The sequence below is a fragment of the Danio rerio genome, chromosome 8 (assembly GCF_052040795.2).
Source record: "Danio rerio strain M-AB ecotype USA chromosome 8, GRCz13ab, whole genome shotgun sequence".
NCBI lineage: Eukaryota > Metazoa > Chordata > Actinopteri > Cypriniformes > Danionidae > Danio > Danio rerio.
In genome coordinates, this window is record NC_141028.1 from 41,317,463 (window position 1) to 41,338,166 (window position 20,704).

The following is a 20,704-nucleotide window of genomic DNA, read 5'->3' on the forward strand; positions in this document are numbered from 1 at the left end:
GATAGTCCTTGAGCTTGGTGAAAAAGTTCGAGTGTCTTGGGGTTTTGTTCATGAGTGAGGGAAGGATGGAACATGAGATGACAGGCAGATTGGTGCAGCAGCAGTAATGCGGTCGATGTATCGCCCTGTTGTGGTAAAGAAGAAGCTGAGCCGAAAGCTCTCAATTTACCAGTCAGTCTACATTCCTACTCAATCAGTTGTGCCCTTCAAAATTCCAGAAGGGCTCTTTAAAGTGACAAGCATTGAGTTGTTCTGTTTGAAAGAACACTTCAATATGTGATGAATGATTGTTTTCATTTTGAAGGGTGCTTAAACCCATTTAGAATGCACAGACAATAAAATCTATGCAAATGTGTTGAAACTGATTGGAGCTAAAACCAGTGCAGGACACTGACTATCCAGGAATAAGACTGGCCACCACTTCTGTCATTAGTCGGAAAAGCCCAGAACTCGCATCACCGTTTGTGCTATTACTGTATCTGAGTGTTAAACATGCAGAGCTTTGTTTTGATTGTGCCTCTAGGTATCAACTTTGTCTCAGCTGTTATTCTCAAAAGCCCTTAGAGCAATAACAAAGAAACAAACGAGAGACTATTTATAGTGACCTTTTAGTTTGTGCTATTCATTATTTGTATGCTGTGAGAAAATAGGATAATGTTTATGTGGATAGCCTTAATTAGTTTACTTTGTGGATTTGAAGAATCATATATATTCTACCTGACAAAATCTTGTCGTCGTAAGAGGTGTGTGAGTTATTGCCGTCGGTCTATCACTGAATGTGTCAGGAATATCAAAACAAAACAAACTTAACTCCGCTCCTTTAGCCCCCCTCACACAGCTTGATCCACGCTGGCATTTCTCCTCTTGGGTTTTTGGTTTTGAAAAAGGAAAAATTCCACCATCCCGTCCAAACTTTAAGGATACCGGGTATCCGATTTGCAAAATCCATGTGCAAAACGATTTGGTCTGTTTCCCTTGCTCGAAAGCTTGACAGAGCCCCTGCGCATAGCTAAAGTTGCTGAGCCACGATTGGTGGATGGCTGTTTTTGGGTGTGTCTTAGCGAAGGGTCAATTGTATTTTGAACTGAACCTAAACTGGCACACTCAGAAGAACCATAATATTAATATTAAAAAAGAGATAAACTAGGTGCACTTTAACTAACATTACCATGTGTCCTGTATTCTAAAGTGTGACTGACAAATGCGAGAGACAGAAATCCTCTGTGAAACTCTCAGTTTATTACATTTTAATTTGATTTCATGTGCAATTTTTCTTTTCTATGGGTAAACAGACACTTAAAAACTCATAAGTTTGAACAGCTGAAACAACTCCTTGAAAACGAACTTGTTATTTCATGCAACAGCGCCTAACATCTTGCACACAGGCTGATGGAGCTCAAGGTTGTGCAGTTTTTCTGATGAAGTGTTAATTGGGGTGTGATCCATTTATTAGCAAGCAGGTGTTGACAGCTCCAACTGCTTTTACTGCGACAAGAAAGAAGGATGTGAGAGAACCAAAGAGTGACAGAGAAGGGGGAAGGTAAATGATACGGTGATATAGAAATGAAATAGTTACATCAGATATGACATTTTGATGATTTATTACACAACACCCTCATGTCATTCCAAACCCAACCTGCATTTTTGAGAAATGTTTGAAGTTTGAATTTGAAGCTAAATTGTGCAGTGTTCTGGATAAAAGCCAGGTTTATGAACTGTTGAATGCCACCTTATAACATTTCCACGCTTTTCACGCTCTTCAGTCGACTCTCTTTCACATCTTCTTTTCCGCTCAACTCCCTGTTGCTTAGTTTTTTTTTCTGTGCCCTTTATCCTGAGCTTTAAAATCCTAATTATATTTTGCGTAATTTCTTTCCCATTTTAATCTTTGTGCCGCGATAAGACACAGATTTGGATTAACCTCCATCAAAATCATAAGCTTTTGTTAAGTAGATGAAGTTCTGCTCGTTTTTTTACAGTGGAATTATTGCCAGACATTGTATAAGGAGGGCAAAACAAACATGTGTTTCAGAGAAAACAAATGCTTTGATTAATGAAACCAGAAGACAGTAAACACATGGTCTATAACAATAAAAGATTTATCCATGATCTTTGAGCCATCTTGGTTATGTGCATAAGGATAATATTTTCCTATTTTTCAATGCAAATCGACATAACCTTTATAACTGTATAATCTACTGTAAAAGAATAGCTATTTTAAACAATTGACACAATAGTTGGGAGTTCATTCCACTGTGGTGACCCCTGATAAATCAGGGACTAAACTATGCAATAAATGAATGAATTAATTGATACAACAACATGTGTTTGGAGTAAAAAATAAGCTGTTAATCTTATAAATTGTTGTACTTTATTACTATATGCTAGTATATTGCTATATGCTAGCTTCCACTGTAGTCTCCCCTATTAAGTGTAATTGTTCATGTAGCATTGGAATGCATTGGAACTTTCTGATTCATTGGTCAGTGATGAATGTGACCAATACAGAGAAGTTTTTGTACACTGTGAAGATTATATGTTTAAAAAGTCATAACAACTTATGTTTTTATGTGAATGGTAGTTAATTAATCTGGTTTCAGATCACTTTGTTTTTTAATTTGTTATGACCCTTGATGGAAATATGTCTAGAAAATTAAATGGAGTTACATTGAGATGACCAAGAGTATAAACTAATGGTAAAAGTGGCAGGAGAAACACAAAACAACAAGTTTAGCACTGCAAAAGATTTATTTCTCCCACAAACCATATATTTACAATATATGCAAACAGTAATTATATAAAAATAAAAAATTAAAAGAAAAAAAAACACAACAAATGAGAGATGGAGTTGAAAGTTGTGTTAGAAAATCAAAGAAAGATATATAACAAAAATATTCCCACATTTTAAAACCCAAAAAGTGAAGGTAACAAACCATTTGAGGAAACTGAGTTCAACAAACCATTTAAGTTCAAAAACTATTCCTAATGAGTACTGTGAACTTGATTCATTTGACTAAAAAAAGCAATTTGAGCACAGTAAAACCCAATAAATCAAGAGAACTCAAACCAACTGAGCACTGTAAAACCCATAAAGTTAAGGCAACTCAAACTGTTTAAGGAAACCAATTGCAACAATCCATTTGAGTAAAAAAAAAAACTAATCTACATGAGTACTGTGAATTTACTCTATTTAAGTTGAAGTAATGAAGTATTTAATTAACTCATTACCTTCAACACTGAGTTCAAAACTTATTTTAAATTAAAAGAATTAAGAAATAATTAATTTCAGTAAATTGTGAGTTAACTAAATACTCATTTAATTTGATAAAGTTGACTGTTGGGTTTTACAGTGCATAATCTCCTCCCAATCCTCTAAATAAGAAAATAACAATATAATTTGCACAAATATTCAGCCCAAATGCACCCTGAACCTACTCTAAAAAACAAAAACACTTCGCTAACTAGTGTGTCTTAACCACAATAAACGTGCGTGCAAGGTATGTCACGTGACTTACTATGCTGTTCCAGGTCTACCTTATCAAAATTGAACTTGATGTTTTAAGTCAGGTTAGTTCAGGGATGGGCAAACTTGATCCTCAAGGGCCGGTGTCCCTGCAGAGTTTTGTTCCAACACTAGTCAAACACACTTGAACAAACTAATCAGTGTCTTCAAGATCACTAGAAATCTATAAGCAGGTGCGTTAGATTAGAGTTGGAGCTAAACTGTGCAGAACACCGCCCCACCAGGACCGAGTTTGCCCACCCCTGGGTGAGTTGTATAAAGTTGATAAATTTGATTAAACTTAAAACTTTTTACAGTGTATTAGTGAATTGGCTTTCATTTTTAATAATATTGTCTATTTTCATTGTAATAAAAAAAAATGTTTAGCAGTTTTTACTATGGAAGTTTGAATTAATTTGGTTTTAAGTCAAGCTAAAGGAAAATTCTAATTTAATAAAATTCTTCTTTAAAGTTGTAACAAGTTTAAGTTGTCAGAAATGTAAGGTTATGACTGTAAGATAATAAATTATTTTAGTTTAATGGTTTTAGTTTTAGTTTTAGTGAGCTACAATAACACTTGACTGATGTAAATATATATTTGTTTTTAAATATCTATGCACATTATCTCATTTTTTTTAATGAAACTATATATATTTTCAGAAAAAACAAAAGTTGTGGGGTGAATAATCTGATATTGTTAGAAATTATGTTCATGGAACATCCATCATTTTTTATTAATATTTTTACAATGTTATTTAAAATTACATATTTTAAACCAAGAAACAGCATTCTTCAAATATAAAAGATGTGTGTTTTAAACGTTGAGAGAAAATTCAAATGCAATTTTAATATAACAATTATGTGGAATGTTCCACTAACACAAATAAAACCAATTAGAAACATTCTCAAATATTTTACATGCTTAAAAAACATGAAGAAATAAAGTTAATAAGAAGATTCCTAATGACAATGTCACCAAAATGCTCTTATTCTATTTTAGCTCACTTGCTCTAATATGTTCACTTTAGGTACTAAGCTCCTACACTCTCAGAAATAAAAGTATGCGAAATGTCACTGGGGTGGTACTCATTTGTACTAAAAGGGTCCATATACCTCGAAATTACAGTTGAAGTCAGAATTATTAGCCCCCTTTTGATTTTTTTTCTTTTTTAAATATTCCCCAAATGATGTTTAACAGAGTAAGGAAATTTTCACAGCATGTCTAATAATATTTTTTTCTTCTCTTCTAAAGTCTTATTTGTTTTATGTCGGCTAGAATAAAAGCAGTTTTTAATTTTTAAAAAATCTATTTTAAGGTCAATATTATTAGCCCCTTTAAGCTAGATTTTTTTCGATAGTCAGAACAAACCATCATTATAAAATAACTTGTCTAATTACCCTAACCCGCCTAGAACCTAATTAACCTAGATAAGCCTTTAAATGCCACTTTAAGGTGTATAGAAGTGTCTTAAAAAATATCTAGTCAAATATTATTCACTGTCATCATGGCAAAGATAAAAGAAATCAGTTATTAGAAATTAGTTATCTTCTCTCCGTTAAACAGAAATTGGGGGGAAAAATAAACAGGGGGGCTAATAATTCTGACATCAGTTGTATATATTAATACCTAAATATTTAAAGGAACACTTTTGTCATTTTTAAGGCACTAATATGTATCCTTGAGTTATTAATATGGACCTTTTAGGTACAAATTTGTACCTTTTGAAAAGGTACCACCCCGTGCAGCTCACCTACCTTTATTTCTGAGAGTGTAATATACCCAATTTGGGAAGAATTTTAGAAGAATTCTCTCCCAGTACCTCTTTTGAAGCCATTTTCAGAGAGTGTGTGGTGTTATCAAGATGGCCACTGAGTGAACTGACTTGCCTCAAAGGGACTTTGATTATTTTGTAAGACTTTTGTGGCCGCTTCAGGACTTCCTGCTGATATTGGTGATATTGAGCACACTTTTTCCCCTTTTTCGTTGTTACCTCAGACATTGTTAGAAAAGTTTCCAGTCAGTTCATCGAGAGGACACGACGGCGCATGTTCTGGCCCTGCACATGTGTTTGAGCATGTGTGGGAGTGTGTCTGAAACATTGCGTCGACTTGAGTGGGGTAATCTCTGATTTACATTGAAGTAGGTCATGGCGAGCTTGACGCTGCCCGTCGTGTGCCATTCTGCTCACTGAGACACACACAATAACCGCAGGCATGGCTTTGAGCGTAGAGTCTTCCAAAACACATGGGCTCCGTTTGAGATACAACAACACACTTCAGAATTCACACGTGCTGCGCTCACATGGACACCCTCAAACATTTAATAACTTACACAGGACAATGAACACCAAAGCACTCTCTTCATTGCAGCTGGGTACTTTTAATTTGTATATCCGTCTTGAACTGGAAATGCTACTGGAGAGCCCTGGAGATCAAAAACACTTGAATATTTTGCAGATGATTCAGCTGCTGATGTGTGGTTAATAATTCTGCGCAGTTTCATTCATTGTGTTTGAACTTGCAGAGAGCATTTTGTGTTAATATGATGCAATATTTGGGTAAAAATGAGCTTTCTTTGATGGCAAATATTGAAGATACTGTGACTGGTTGTTGGATAAGGATTGATTTGGCAGTGTAATTTGCCAGGCTGGCAGATTGCGTTTGAAACAGATGATTCTATTATGATAGGGAGCTGAGTTCAGATTAGGAATGCTCCATCATGAGGCTGTCAGAGCTTCAAAAGATGGATTTGGTCAGAGGGAAAACTGACCATGACGTTTGTCCACTGCGAGTTATTAAAGCCCCTTAATCAAGGCCACTTGGCGGACATCTTACTAACACTTTGATTTCCCTTCACCACCACTTGTTCATTCATCCTCTTTGTGAAATGTTTCCTCCTTTATACTATATTTTGTGTTTTGAAGCTGGTGTGTATCTCACATTCACTAATTTGCGTATGAAAAACATACAGTTTGTCATTGGTGCTTTTCTTTGTGGTTTGTAATCATAATTGCTTCCCTTTATTAATATTACTGTGTTAGTCTTAAGAATATATTATATTGTAATTGCATTTAATAAAACTAACGTGCAAGTGTGACAGACAGCTTTACTGTTAACATATTTTTAAATAAGCAGTTTTCTGTATTTTGTGATTTATGCTTTTATTTTGTATATTTTCCCGTTAATTTATGCTTTTGAATAACATTATGGGAACTTGATCTTTCCTTTTTTTTTTCTTTTTTTAATAATGTAAAATTATAAATTGTCTGCGTTGGTTTTGTATCTGTTATTTTACAGGCTTAGTTCTCGATATGTTATTTCTTATACATTATATAATATCAAACTATTAAAATGTTAATAAAAGTAATTTTGTCAAACTGTAGAGTTGAATTTTCAACATCAAAAGTCGACAGAGCAGAGATCAATGTCCCATAATCAAATTCACAACCGAAAATAAACAACAACAACAAAAAAATAAAAAACTTTGTGAAACACAAAATTAGGAAACAGTGTTAAAAGTCGCAAGCCTTCACTGCAGCATGACTTGATTATACTATAAACTTTGGGAGCAGAAATGTATTTATTTATGTATTTTTTCAAATGATTTGTTAGTCATCAAATGAGCAAGAGTGCAGTTTCTCCAATTTCATAAACATGATGACAATTAAATTTATTTTATGCAACTGTTCAACAACGACAAAATGTTAGAGTTAGGTGACTTGAATTTTACATAGTGTTAGTTAAAGCAACAAAAGCAAAAACAAGATTTATGTGTTTGTTTGTGCATGCTTTTTTAAAAAAAAAGTCTGTTTTTGAACAAACCATATGAGTGATTCGACAACTTATTCATAAAGAGAAATGAACCAGTTATTTTGATTAAGTGGTTTGAATGAATTGCAATCTTAATATAGTCCGCGCACAGATCATCTTACTAATACTCCTGGCTACTTATTTCCTTTAACTGCCCATTTTTACTGTTTTACTTGTACTTGCCATTTATTCTCATTCTTATTCTTTCTTAATTATTTGTAATGTTGGTGTGGCTTCACAAAGTTTCTAATTTATAGAAGAAATATATTTAATTGTAATACATTTCAGAAATGCTTCTCTTTGTTATTATCAGTATGGGATTACTTTTCAAGGTATTGTGCTACTTACTCCTTGTTGTGTTACTCCTAACATTTAAAAAAATAAAATAAAATAGCAACAATAAATCAGAAATTATGAGTAGGCATTCAGGTAAAATTGCAATCAATTTGGAATTATTGGGCTCTATTTTAACAATCTAGGAACAAAGTCTTAAGCGCATGGTGGAAAAGCATTAAGGGCGTGTCCAAATACACTTTTGCTATTAAAGGACTGAACAATATGCTTTGCGCCGCAGCGCATGGTCTAACAGGGTTGTGCTTATTCTCTTAATGAGTTATAGGTGTGTTCTATGTGTGTTTCAGCATAACGTGCATTAAACCAATTAGAGTCACATCTGCCTTTCTCTTTAAGAGTCTAGTGTGTCTTGCCGTGCCGCATTTACTATTAACATGGGGACTTTTTTAAGTGGAAAAACTGAATGGAAAAACTGAACACTTCACTACCGAGAAAACAGTTAAACAGACCAAGAATAAAGAATGAGCTTCCTTCATTCGGCCTCTTTACTTTCTCTTTACTCCTTTATTAAGTGGATGAGGAAACGGTAATGTATGCACTTTACTGAATGCATTCATTAGACTACATATTTAATTTGGTTTGTTAAGCACAAAGATTTGTTTAAAAACTATTTTTGAATTCAGTTCTAATATCCAGCAAACGAATAAATTAACAATAATAACGAGGTGTGTTCAAAAAACTGTTATTTCCAAACACACGTCCTATTCTTATGTCCAATTTGATGCATACGTCTCCGAAAAACCTGACAGATATACAAATCTAAACTTGTTTTCTAATAAAACAAATATAAATATGCATATAATAAATACTACCAATAATAACGTTCACGTTTAAGGCGTACAACTAACGTTCTCTGCGCTGGGCTTTACACCTGTTTTTAGCTGGTCAATTGTGCAGTCTATTTTAATTCCTCAAAATAACACATCTCCTTTCTACACCAGCACACCCATGAGTCCACAAAATGACCCAAATGGATTTACTATTTAAACAACGTAACCCAAAACGAGAAAATTAGGATTGTGTTGGTCTGAAAATACCAACAAATCGCGCCAAACATGTCTTGTGCCTTATTGTGCCAGGTGTATTATAGAGTCCATTAGGTTATTTTCTAGTAAGATTTTATCTGTTACAAAATAAATAAGGCAAATGCATGCATTTTACACTCTATTGTTGACAGTTTTGAAATGAGTTTGTTAGAGCGGAAAAAAAAAAGTGCTGAAAATGTATAGTTTTTTGCCGCATGTGGAGTATAAATGAGAAAAGTGTTTGGGAATTTTGAAGAATGTTTATTGCAAGCATTTTGTGTGAAAGCAGAAAAAAAATTATTCACAGTGTCGCTCAGCACAGACTCCTGTTTGGCTGATTGTGTGAACACTTTTAAAGCTTTAGCTGCACAATGCTTGTTAGTGGTTGAAAAACCCCCAGTAATAATACATAACAGCATACAAAACGTAATGCTAAATATTTCTCAATGCACTTCAATGCAGAATCCAGGTCATTTGATGACACAGATTTCATTGATATAGTGAATGTAGTGGTGTGTTGACAATAATAGAGGTACACTTTTAATAACAGCAAAGCTATTGTAACGCTGTTCTGCCAGCCAGGTGTTGTATACATTTATAGCCACACTTTTATTTTGTCAGCAGTTTCTTTTCACACCACATCTTTTCACTCTCTTGTTTGTGATCGTTTTGGCTTTTATATGCTTCTTGTACTGTGAGACCAGCTCTGTCAGCTCTACTTATCCAAAATAATAAGACACTTGAGCAAAATGTCTTTTATTTTTATTCATGCTATTTAGCAGAATGTCCAAGCTGATATTTTCCATGAAATTAACTACTGGTTACTAGGCCAGAAAGAATCTGTGGACATTTTTGCTATGTCTGTAGAAAATTTTGTTAAAACATTTTCTAGTTTATACTAAATGATTTGGGAATATAGTGAATAAACATGTAAAACATGAAATAAAAATAATAACTTTTAATAATAATAACACTGACTCACTTTTAAGGTTTACAATGAAGGTTTAATTCATGTAAACATTTGCATATTCATTCATTCATTTTCCTTCGGATGAGTCCCTTCTTGTCAGGCGTCACCACAGTGGAATAAACCCCTAACTATCCCAGCATATGTTTTACGTAGCAGATGCCCTTTAAGCCACAACCCAGTATGGAAAACACACATACAATATACTGTACGGCCAATTTGAGTCTAATCAGTCCTATAGTGCATGTCTTTGTACAGTGGGACGAACCAGAGCACCCAGAGGAAACCCACACGAATATGGGGAGAAAATACTCCACACAGAAATGCCAAAATGCCCAGCTGGGACTTAAACCAGCGACCTTCTTGCTGTGAAGTGACAGTGCAAACCACTGAGCCACCGTATCACCCCATATATTTGCATATTAGTTCATAATATTGCTGAAATTCATATAATATTATGAATAAAGATAAATTTGCACACATTTACATAAGTAAATAAACTTTTTTAAAAGTTGATGAAAACCTATTGATGTTTATGAAAACCCATTGACCCATATGAAAGCCCATTGATAGAGGTTTAGTTTGACATAAAGGTGAGTAACTGATGACAAAATTTGTATTTTTAAAATGTATTTATTAAATGTTAGGGACGACGCAGTGGCACAGTAGGTAGTGCTGTCGCCTCACAGCAAGAAGGTCGCTGGTTCGAGCTTAGGCTGGGTCAGTTGGCATTTCTGTGTGGAGTTTGCATGGTGTTCCTGCATTGGGTTTCCTCCGGGTGCTCCAGTTTCCCCCACAGTCCAAAGACATGCGGTACAGGTGATTTGGGTAGGCTAAATTGTTCGTGGTGTATGAGTGTGAATCAGAGTGTATGGATGTTTCCCAGTGATGGGTTACAGCTGGACGGGCATCCGCTGCGTAAAAACATATGCTGGATAAATTGGCAGTTCCTTCCGCTGTGTCGACCCCAGATTAATAAAGGGACTAAGCCGAAAAGAAAAGAAATGAATGAATGAATAAAAATGTAAATTATTATTTATTATTATTATTATTATTATTATTATTATTATTATTTTTATTATTATTATTACATATATTTATTATTATTTATACTTTCCGCTATGGAACCATCTGTTAAATTAGGGGATAAGACAAAGAAAAATGAATGAATAAATATTATTTTTTAAATGCTTTATATAAAATGTTTCAAATTTTAAAGAACACACCCCAGACCCACCCCATACCAGCAAATAATAATAATAATAATAATAATAATAATAATAATAATAATAATAATAATAATAATGGTAAAAAATCTAAAAATAAATAACAAGGAAATAATAATATTAGTAAAACAATTCTAAAAATAGGTAAACAATAAAATAATAATAATTACAATAATATAAATAACTGTAAAAAAATCTAAAAATAAATAAACAAGAAAAAAATAATAATACTGATAATAACAATAAATAAACATATGCAAACATGCAAAAATTTATACATGCACATATTTAATACAATTATCTGTGTATATACATAATTATTAATGGACATGATGAAAGAAAAAAAGAAGAGAAAGATATACCAATACCAATACCAATAAATACCCAATTAAGTAAAGGTGTATTTTGTACATATTGCTATAATTTATGAAATCTTTTACATTGCACCTATCATTGGTCACTTTTCAGATATTCAAAAAAGGACTTCCAAATCTTTAATGTTTATCTTTGGTTTGCCTGCAGTTTCATATTTAATCTTTTCCAAGTGTAATACATTACAGAACTCTGTAAACCACTTCTCAAATTTAGGTGTAAAGTCTTTGTTCCACATTACCAAGATTACTTTTTTGACCATATTGAACTGTCTGTGTTTGATCCAAAATACAGATTACAAAGTAAGGAGCTCAGCCTAATAGTGAGGGGTCAGAATTAGTATTTTAAGTGAGTTATGCCCTGAGTGTATAGCATAGCTGTATACGTCGCTCATCGTGACCCTGAAGGGGCTGTAGTTTGGCTAAGCTGACTGGACAGGAAGACCTCTGGCTGGGAGCTCCAGTTTCCTCTGACAGAGATGGAAAATCACTGAGTAAACAGTCTGAATGCCTCCAGCTTGGTAGTCATACTTTACCTGTCCGATATACGCAGCAGTAAAGTTGACAGTAATTGGGGCGACATGAATGCATGAACCATCACGCCTTGATGTAAGGTCAAAAATGAAATAAATAAATCAATGCAAATAGCCAGAGTCAAAGTCTGACCTTGAGTCTGCTGACAAAAAATGAGGCTGCGTTTACACTGGTGCGCTTTCATTTTAAATCTGAGATTTAAACAATCCATATCCATCCTGCGTTCCTGAAAACGATCTCTGTCTACACTATATAACCTGTAATGCATGATACATGACCATTTATTCACATTGGGATTGCGCAAATCTTGCCGGTGTTACGGTTTAACTGGTGACCATGTTAACTGGTGTCCCTTTCCAGATGTAAGCTATTTACGTTTGCAGATTGCTTCTTTCCTTCGTTCAGCACACGCATCAATCAACTTACCTAACTGAGCTACTCAGAGCTGTATATAAAGCAGTCTGTTTTAGTATCTTTATCAGTCAAAATATGCTTTGCTGTGGTTGTGGACTCGTGTTAACATGTTTCCATCAATGTTAACATGTTAACATGTTGTTTAGTTACATGTACTCGAGTTAATGTGTTTTTAGAAACTCTCCTGCTGATAGAATAGCTCTAAATGACAAAACGATGCTAGTTGGTCAAACCATATTTTTTCATAGTTGTTGACTCGTGTACCTGTGCCTTAGGAGTCGAATTAACTCGTGACCCAAGCTCACACATGTAACGTACATAAAGATTTTACAAAAAAATTCTACAATGACGATATTATTATGCATATTATGTCTAATATATCTAATATATATCTAATACACAATATTATGCAACAGAATATAAGAATATTATGCAATCAGGATATCAGGAGTCCCATTGATGTGTTAACCTGTGTCTACACAACAAAGTGACGAATCTGCCAATCTGCAAACATAAATAGCTTACATCTGGAATGGGACACCAGTTAACACGGTCACCAGTTAACTGTAACACCGGCATCCATACTTGTTCTTGATTGGATTGCAATGGTCTTCCTAAAAAAAATCTTGCTACTTTGTATAACTTAAAAAAATAATTGAAACCTGATTAATGTATAATAAGATAAAGTAACATAAAAATATTTGTTGTCTTGACTTTTTTGTCATTAAATTTTTTACAGTGTAGGTAAAGAGCTTGACGAACCTGGAAACAAGATGCAATAGACCAAAAGATTGACCAGAGAGTGATTTAATGCGTTTTAGTCTGCCCAGACTGAAATAAACCCGTATTCGATATTTTTAAAAATGTTTTTGTCACACCTTCTGCCTGCTCCAGTAGTCCCAGTTACCGCACTCAATTGCCATGCACTACACACCACACCCGTGAACCCTCACCAGACTACTAATTACTCGCACATGCACCTGCAATCACCAGCACACTACTCACCTCATTCATTCACTCACCGGCTTGATTTAAAGTCAGATGGTTCTCCTCGATGACTCTCCTGATTTCTCCTGTGCTCGTCTGTAGATGTCCTCATTTTCCTGTGGATGCAAACACACCTGCTTAAGGGAAGTGACTAATATTATATTGGTGTTATATTGGAACTGAACTTACCATTTGAACTGTGTGAGATCGCTCTCCCCCTGCTACACCGCTCACCTGCTTCATCTCTCAGCTGTTGTTGCATCGCAAATACCCTTTAAGATTTATCCTTCTTTGTCTACCTTGTGTTACAGTGACAGTTTTATTTTCATGTGTCAAAAATGCCAGAGTTGTGTGGAGGCCATATGTAATGGTAAAAAAACCTGTGTATATTAAAAATCAAAACACACTTGTATAAACCCTGGCTGAAAATGTTACATCTTTATATTAGTTTTTAGATGCTTATTGATTGCTTGGTTATCTTTTGCCACTGTAATATGGATAAAAAGAGATACAGTTGAAACACAGAATTGTTTGTTCTTTACACAAAATGAAACCTCATATCCAAAATGAGAGATGGTTATAAATATAAAGCTGTTTATTTACACCAAGTGCAAATTCCATAGGAAGGCTATTTTCAGCATCTCTGGTCACCACAGTTTAGATCAGTTAGCTATTTACATTTTGTGTGAATATCATCGTTCATTCCTTGCCATTAGTGTAAATACTTGGCTATTTGTGTCTGTTTACAAAAGGCACACATGCTATCCACCACCACTTACACTAAGAAGCTTTTTTTCAACAAAATAATGAATCAATAATACAACTTGAGGGGCATTTTAAATAAAGGTGAGGGTTACATTGTGAGAGTGATTCTTAGAAAACTGTGTTTTCGTATTGCTAAATATAAAACACTTAGCTAGTGTTGTGATGTGTCCGGTAAATGCCAAGGGCAGATAGACGCTAGATAGGCTTAAGACTAAGATTACTTAAGATGTTATTCAAAAGAGTGTTTATTACACTTAAGTGAAGACAAATGGGGTATCCAGAAAAAAGCTCAAACAATATTTGCAAAAAAATATCTATAAAAAAGACAGACGGAGAAAATTAGATTTTATTATTCAGTCTGGACTGCCGTACATAACCTTGCTCAGGCTTTCTACATGAAGACCCCACTAACTGCAGGGACATTAATACTGTGCATATTAGCATACAACTGCAAATTCCCTAAATTTTGATTATATTACAAAACTATTAAATAAACACTGTTATTTCAATTCAACTTAATATAACTATAGGACTACTTGCCATGTCTCCATCATTAAAAATATGTTCCCTCCCCTATGACCTGTCATATTTTTACCAAACAAAAGGAAAACTGCTCTTTGAAGGAGTCACAGGAACATGAAGGTTAGCAAACGTGGCAAACAACTAGCAAACAACTCACAACATCAAAGAAAACTCTGATTTTAACATAAGAAAACACATACCAACGACCTGTCTCTGTGTGATTAATAAGGAGCAAAACATCTTATAGGAATTTTGCAGAAATTAAATGTTGTAATGATCTCTGATATGTGCACCTGTTAGTGATGGTTGAAACAAAGCTTTAAAACAATTGAACCAATGCTTCGCAAAAGCATTTCAAAGCATTCGAAACACCAGATGCTAGAGACACACTGGCTGATCAAACCATGTACAGTATATGCAACAAAAACACAGGCAAAACATTTATTAGAATCAACTTTTTTAAGTGTATTGTAAAATCTAAATTAAAGTATAACCTGTAAATGGACTTAAAGTTTTATCTAATACCACTGACTATTAACGGTCTGCATAATGTGCATTCTTTTACAAATTTTCAAGGCTTATATAATGTTTTGTTCCGTGGTGGCTCTGCTAAACAGGACAACAAGAGTTAATTAACTATTATTAACTATATATTTTTTAATTTTACAAATGTTTTATTAAAACGTCATTAAACCTGTTCAGTAATATGCACTTGAGACGCAATCTAAGTGAACCCACACGATTGATGTAAATTTATGATGATATTACATTTATTTGCCTGGGCGACGCAGTGGCACAGTAGGTAGTGCTGTCGCCTCACAGCAAGAAGGTTGCTGGTTCGAGCCTCGACTGGGTCAGTTGGCGTTTCTGTGTGGAGTTTGCATGCTCTCCCTGCGTATGCAGGGGTTTTCTCCGGGTGCTCCAGTTTCCCCTATAGTCCAAAGACATGCGGTACAGGTTGGGTAGGCTTAGTTTTCCGTAGTGTATGATTTTAATTGAGTGTGTGTGGATGTTTCCCAGAGATGGGTTGCAGTTGGAAGGGCATCCACTGCGTAAAGCATATGCTGGATAAATTGGCACTTCATTCCGCTGTGGCGACCCCAGATTAATAAAGGGACTAAGCCGGAAAGAAATTAACATTGATTGCCCCCAAATGGAGAGTCTTTAGGTTTTCTAAACATTTTGAAACTTCATGATGTAACAAAGCCCTGTTTACTGAAGTCACATGACCTTGCCAACTTGATGGACATTCCAAAACCACTGATTAAAAACTAAATATAAGTAAACTTTCAAAAGCAGCCACTACTTGCAGCTACAGTATTAGCAAAAAAACAAAAAAACACAATACCTTCAAATGGCAGTTTTGAAAACTATGCTAAAGGGGACCTATCATGCTCCTTTTTGCAAGATATTATATAAGTCTTTGGTGCCCCTAGAGTGTTTATGTGAAGTTTTAGCTTGTAATACCTCACAGATAATGTTTTATAACTCTGTAAAACTGCCCAAATTAGACTTTAAATTCAAACCAGTTTGTGCTCTTTTCAAAAAAGGGGGAGAAGCTATAAATGCCTATGTGTCAGCATAGTGGCAGATTCCAAAACAAGACTAACGTCCTATGCTAATGAGTCAGAGATCATTAATAATGGGCGGGGCTTTCCCCCTCTGATGACATGTAAAATGTCAATCAAAGTGTTTCTGTGCACTGTTTTTATCAAATGTGATTTTAATTTTTTTTTTTTTTAAATTCAATTTTACCATTTGAAGCTGGTTATATTAAAAGAATGTTACCTCACAACTGTTTACCTGTATAGTTTTTTTTGCATAATATGTCCCATTTAAAGTATAATGTACTGGAGTATACAGTCAACAATGTCAACAAAACCTTAAAAACTAACACTACAAAGAAACACAGCACTACATGACATTTTTAAAAGGCTTTACACTCTGATAATGATGACCTTTATAGCCCTGTCATTTTTCCCAGTAACAGTTAGTTTGTCCAACAGCGATATCGAAATAACACGCATTTAAGGGCGATTAAATAACCAGCAGTCTTGGCTTAGAGTTAAAGACACTGATTGTCTACATTTTATCTTATATCTTTAATAGCTCCACTGCCATTGGCTAAACAGCTACCAGCCTCCTGTGGGCAATTTCTCTAACACCCCAGAGCAGAATTTAAAATATGTAGACATACTGAATATATATATAAATATATATTTTTAATCTGGTTAAAGAAAGAAACATATAACATTTACAGTATGCATTGTTGCATTTATTACTTTTACAAAGTAATATAACATTTTAATACAACATTGTCTTTAAAGTAAAGACAACATTTTGAAAATTAGCTGAACAACATTAAAAAGCACAGCGAAGGCAGCTTTCTAAGAGCATGAGTGTGTGTCCTGTCAAACGACCGCAGTATAATGACTGTATTAGAGAGTGTATGACTGTATCAGACCATTATTACATAATGTCTGTCTCATATAGCTGGGGGCTGAATGAGGACAGCATGCAAAAAACTGTTGCCATAATGCATTCAAAATGCAATCTACATAATGCTACATTTAAATCGCTAGCAAACATTTTAGTTTCATTACGTTCCAATTGATATTCTCCATTTAATTTGCTTTTTGTTGTATTTTTGGCTTGATTGGATTTTGTAATGCTCTTTATCCCATCATGCCTGGCTTCTAAAGAGTATGCATATGAACAGGCTTAATATCAATTCTACTGTAGTACAGTAAATACATTCTCACCGCTTGCCCTTTTAGATTCCTTTTTACTGTGTATTTGAAGCCATTTTGTATTGATTCCAAATGAGGGCGCGTTAGAATAAAACAAATATAGCTGCCGTCTAATTAAACCAAAGCCATCGAACAATAGACATGGACTGGGACAGCAGACTGAGAGAGAGAGTTCACATGGTCCATTGCTAAAAAGGAACGCAGGACGTAGAGGATTAAACTGCTTAAAGGAATTAAGAAACGGTCGGCCGTTTATCAATTATTCATGCAATAGAATCAAATTAAATGGCTTTTATAATGGGTGAGTACAGAGGGGGTCTCTTTAGAGAATACACTGCACACTGCACAGATTACTCTGCTTCTGTGTGACGTACAATGAGCCTTCAGAATCAGTTGCTGTGATTGTGTTATTTTTTGAAGAGTAAAAATTACTGTAACACTAGAAATCCATAGAGGTGAGTCAGACTGTTCTTGACTGAACCCAATGTCATTTTTCCAGGTCATATTTACATTTAAAGCTTCTGTTGAGCTTTTAGAATGAATCTTTAAAAGTCTGTTGATATATGGTTTAAAAAATGACTGTAACACTAGAACTGCTGGAGTTCTATAGCTACTAGAAAAACCATAGAGGTCAGTCTGACTGTTATGGTCTGTCTAGACTGTGCTGAATGTCATTTCTTTAGGTCATTTTAGCATTTGAAGCTTCTGTTGAGCTTTTAAAATGAATCTTTAAACGTCTGTTGTTATTAAAATGACTGTAGAACTACCAGCGTTTCTTTACTGCTAGAATGATCATAGACGTCTGTCTGACTGTTGTAGACTGTACTGAATGTCATTTCCTCATGTCATGTTTGCATTTGAAGCTTCTGTTGAGGTTTTAGAATGCATTTTTGAAAGTGTGGAATATTTTGTAGATTAAAAATTGAATTGTGTAAATGATTACATCTGAAATGCTTCAGTTGGCTACATTAGGACTTTTGGACTTTACAATGCTCTCGAGTTGTAGTAAACAATCATGTGCACTGGAATTAAAACCCATGAATAAATGTATCTGTTAATGCTAAACATAAACAACGGTAATCAACATAACATTTAATTGTAATGAATGTGAAAATTTGTTAGTTCACAGACAACCACAGAACCCGCTATTGTAAATACAAATTCAAAATAGATCAATATTCAGTGAATTCTTTGTGATAGGATGTAATAATAAAAGCCTCACCAATATATAGTTCAGTGCACAAAAACAAAACAGGGACATTTATGAAAAAACAAAGGATTATGCTGAAATAAAATGCTGTGTATAATGCACATGGTCAATTTGACCATTACAGCATTTCAAAATACTCTGTAAAATGTAAAAAAAAAAAAAAAAAGGAAAAAAAAACATTTAATTCAAGCAATAAATAACCAATTAAAAAAATATATATATATATTTTTGGCTCTGTCCCTTTATTAGTCTGGCGCCGCCACAGTAGAATGAACTGCCTAGTTTACAAAATGACAAGCAAAAACTACAAAATACAGAAAAGGCTTTACAGTTAATGAATTTACAGTATATTACTTTTTATATTATTTTTATAAACAGGAAAAAAAAAGTTCAACTTTTAGGATAATCATTATGAATTAAAGGTTATAATGATTTATTTATGATTTTGCTCTGTCCGTTTACAGTCATTTACTTTCAAAGTATAGTTTTCCCATGTACAATAACTAAGGCCAGACGTAATATGCAGACTTTTTTTTGCTATTTCTGCGGAGAATTTTGGTAAAAATCTGAATATTTCTGTGGAATTATTTTGATAGTATCATAACTAAAACTTTAATATGTGACATAAAAAATAAAAGCTTTTTAACTTGTATTTAATGTTTAAAATGCAAAACCAATTAGATTCACTTAATTTGGTAAACAAAGCAATTCTCTCAAATAATATATTTACTAAAGACAGAAAATATTACTGGACAAACTGCATTGTACATTAACCAGATGAACAGTTTCATATTAGTCAATAGTATTACTGAAATTAATTAAAAAACTGAATAAATATAGATTTACACACAAATGCTCAAGTAAATAAACAGAATCAATGATGGGCTAAACATCTGCGGAAAAACTGCGGAAAATCTATGACTATTTTTATTTCATTTTGTTTGTATATATACTAAGCACATGAGTAATATGTGTGGTTAGGAAGGTTAGGGGCAAATAATATAATACCATATAATGATTTATTTGCCAGAGAAAAATGTAATGTAATTTGTATATTTATATAGCGCATTTACACCCAAAGTGCTTCACAATCTTGAGAGGCTGTCTCTCCACACCACCACCAGTGTGCAGCATCCACTTGGATGATACAACGGCCCCCACAGGACAATGGTGCTAGTGCGCTCACCGCACACCAGCTATAGGTGGCGTGGAGAGACAGTGATAGAGCCAATTCGGTGGATGGGTAAGGACCAATGGAAGGAATTGGGGTTAGATCCCTACTCTTTAAGAAGTGCCATTGGATTTTTAATGACCTCAGAGAGTCTCTTAACGTCTCTTCCGAAAGACGGTGCCCACTGACAGTATGGTGTCCCCTTCACTTTTCTGCGGCATTAGGACTCACACAGATCACTGGTTGAGTGTCCTCTGCTGGTCTCACCAACACTGCTTTCAACAGCAACCTAGTTGTCCCATTTGCTTAAGTGAGTAACTGGTCTTGGGCTGCAGTGTGATACTGTATGGCTGCGAGAGCGAAACAATGCATAATTTACACTACACTTACTGTATGTAGCCTACAAATAGTCTATTATTTAACGTAAATCACCTTACTTTAATCCTCACATGGTTAACTTACATCTTAATTGCTAATAAAAACACTTTGATTTAGGTTGGTTAAATCTTTCTATTTTTACAGGACAAATTAGTAAATATTAAATAACACTCTATGTAAAACTTCTATAAAAAACAAACAAGTTATATAATACAACTGCAAATTCAATGGTGAAATTTTACAATACAGAGAATTTCTGTAAAACAGCAGGCATTTCACTGTATATTAAAATACACAGAAAATTCTGTAGAAAAACAACAAACAAAAACAACAGTGTACTTTTTAACTGTAGTTATACTCAGATTTTTTTCTCCGTTTTGTCATTTTGAATAAAATAATGTTAGAATAAATTATAAATAAATTTAAGAAAAGTCAGGGTACAGTTAGAATATTTAAGGTTATTTTTAGATTATTATTTCAGTTTTATTTCACTACAAAATTATAAAGTTTTAGATGATTACCTTGGTAGTCCAAGTGTTAAACCTCTTCATACATCAGTTAAACCGATGGGTGACAGATGAAATAAGCTCCCTCATTTTCTCTTTAGCATCATGTGTTTGTCATTGGTTTGTTTTTTGTGCGCCTTGAGCACAATTAGTAGTGGAAATAAGCTGTATCAGTACGCACTGCTGAATAGCCCTGCACTCACACTGAAGGA

At 34.2% G+C, this 20,704-nt stretch overlaps 1 protein-coding gene across 40 annotated transcripts in view; it reads left to right on the forward strand.

The window, feature by feature from the left end:
- The window catches only part of magixb (MAGI family member, X-linked b), a 177,533-nt gene that overhangs the window by 59,139 nt on the left and 97,690 nt on the right, over positions 1 to 20,704 (forward strand). For 4 of the 40 annotated variants that reach the window (XM_087265128.1, XM_087265125.1, XM_087265129.1 and 1 more), the window contains exon 1: positions 13,192 to 13,337. The exons of 31 other annotated variants lie outside the window; for them this stretch is intronic. In XM_087265128.1, coding sequence (XP_087121254.1) covers positions 13,313 to 13,337 — 25 coding nt within the window. In that variant the 5' untranslated portion in view covers positions 13,192 to 13,312. Of the gene's footprint in view, positions 1 to 13,146; positions 13,338 to 17,354; positions 17,529 to 20,704 lie in introns of those variants that run through there. 5 more of the 40 variants (XM_087265148.1, XM_087265150.1, XM_087265124.1 and 2 more) reach the window with 4 other exon arrangements.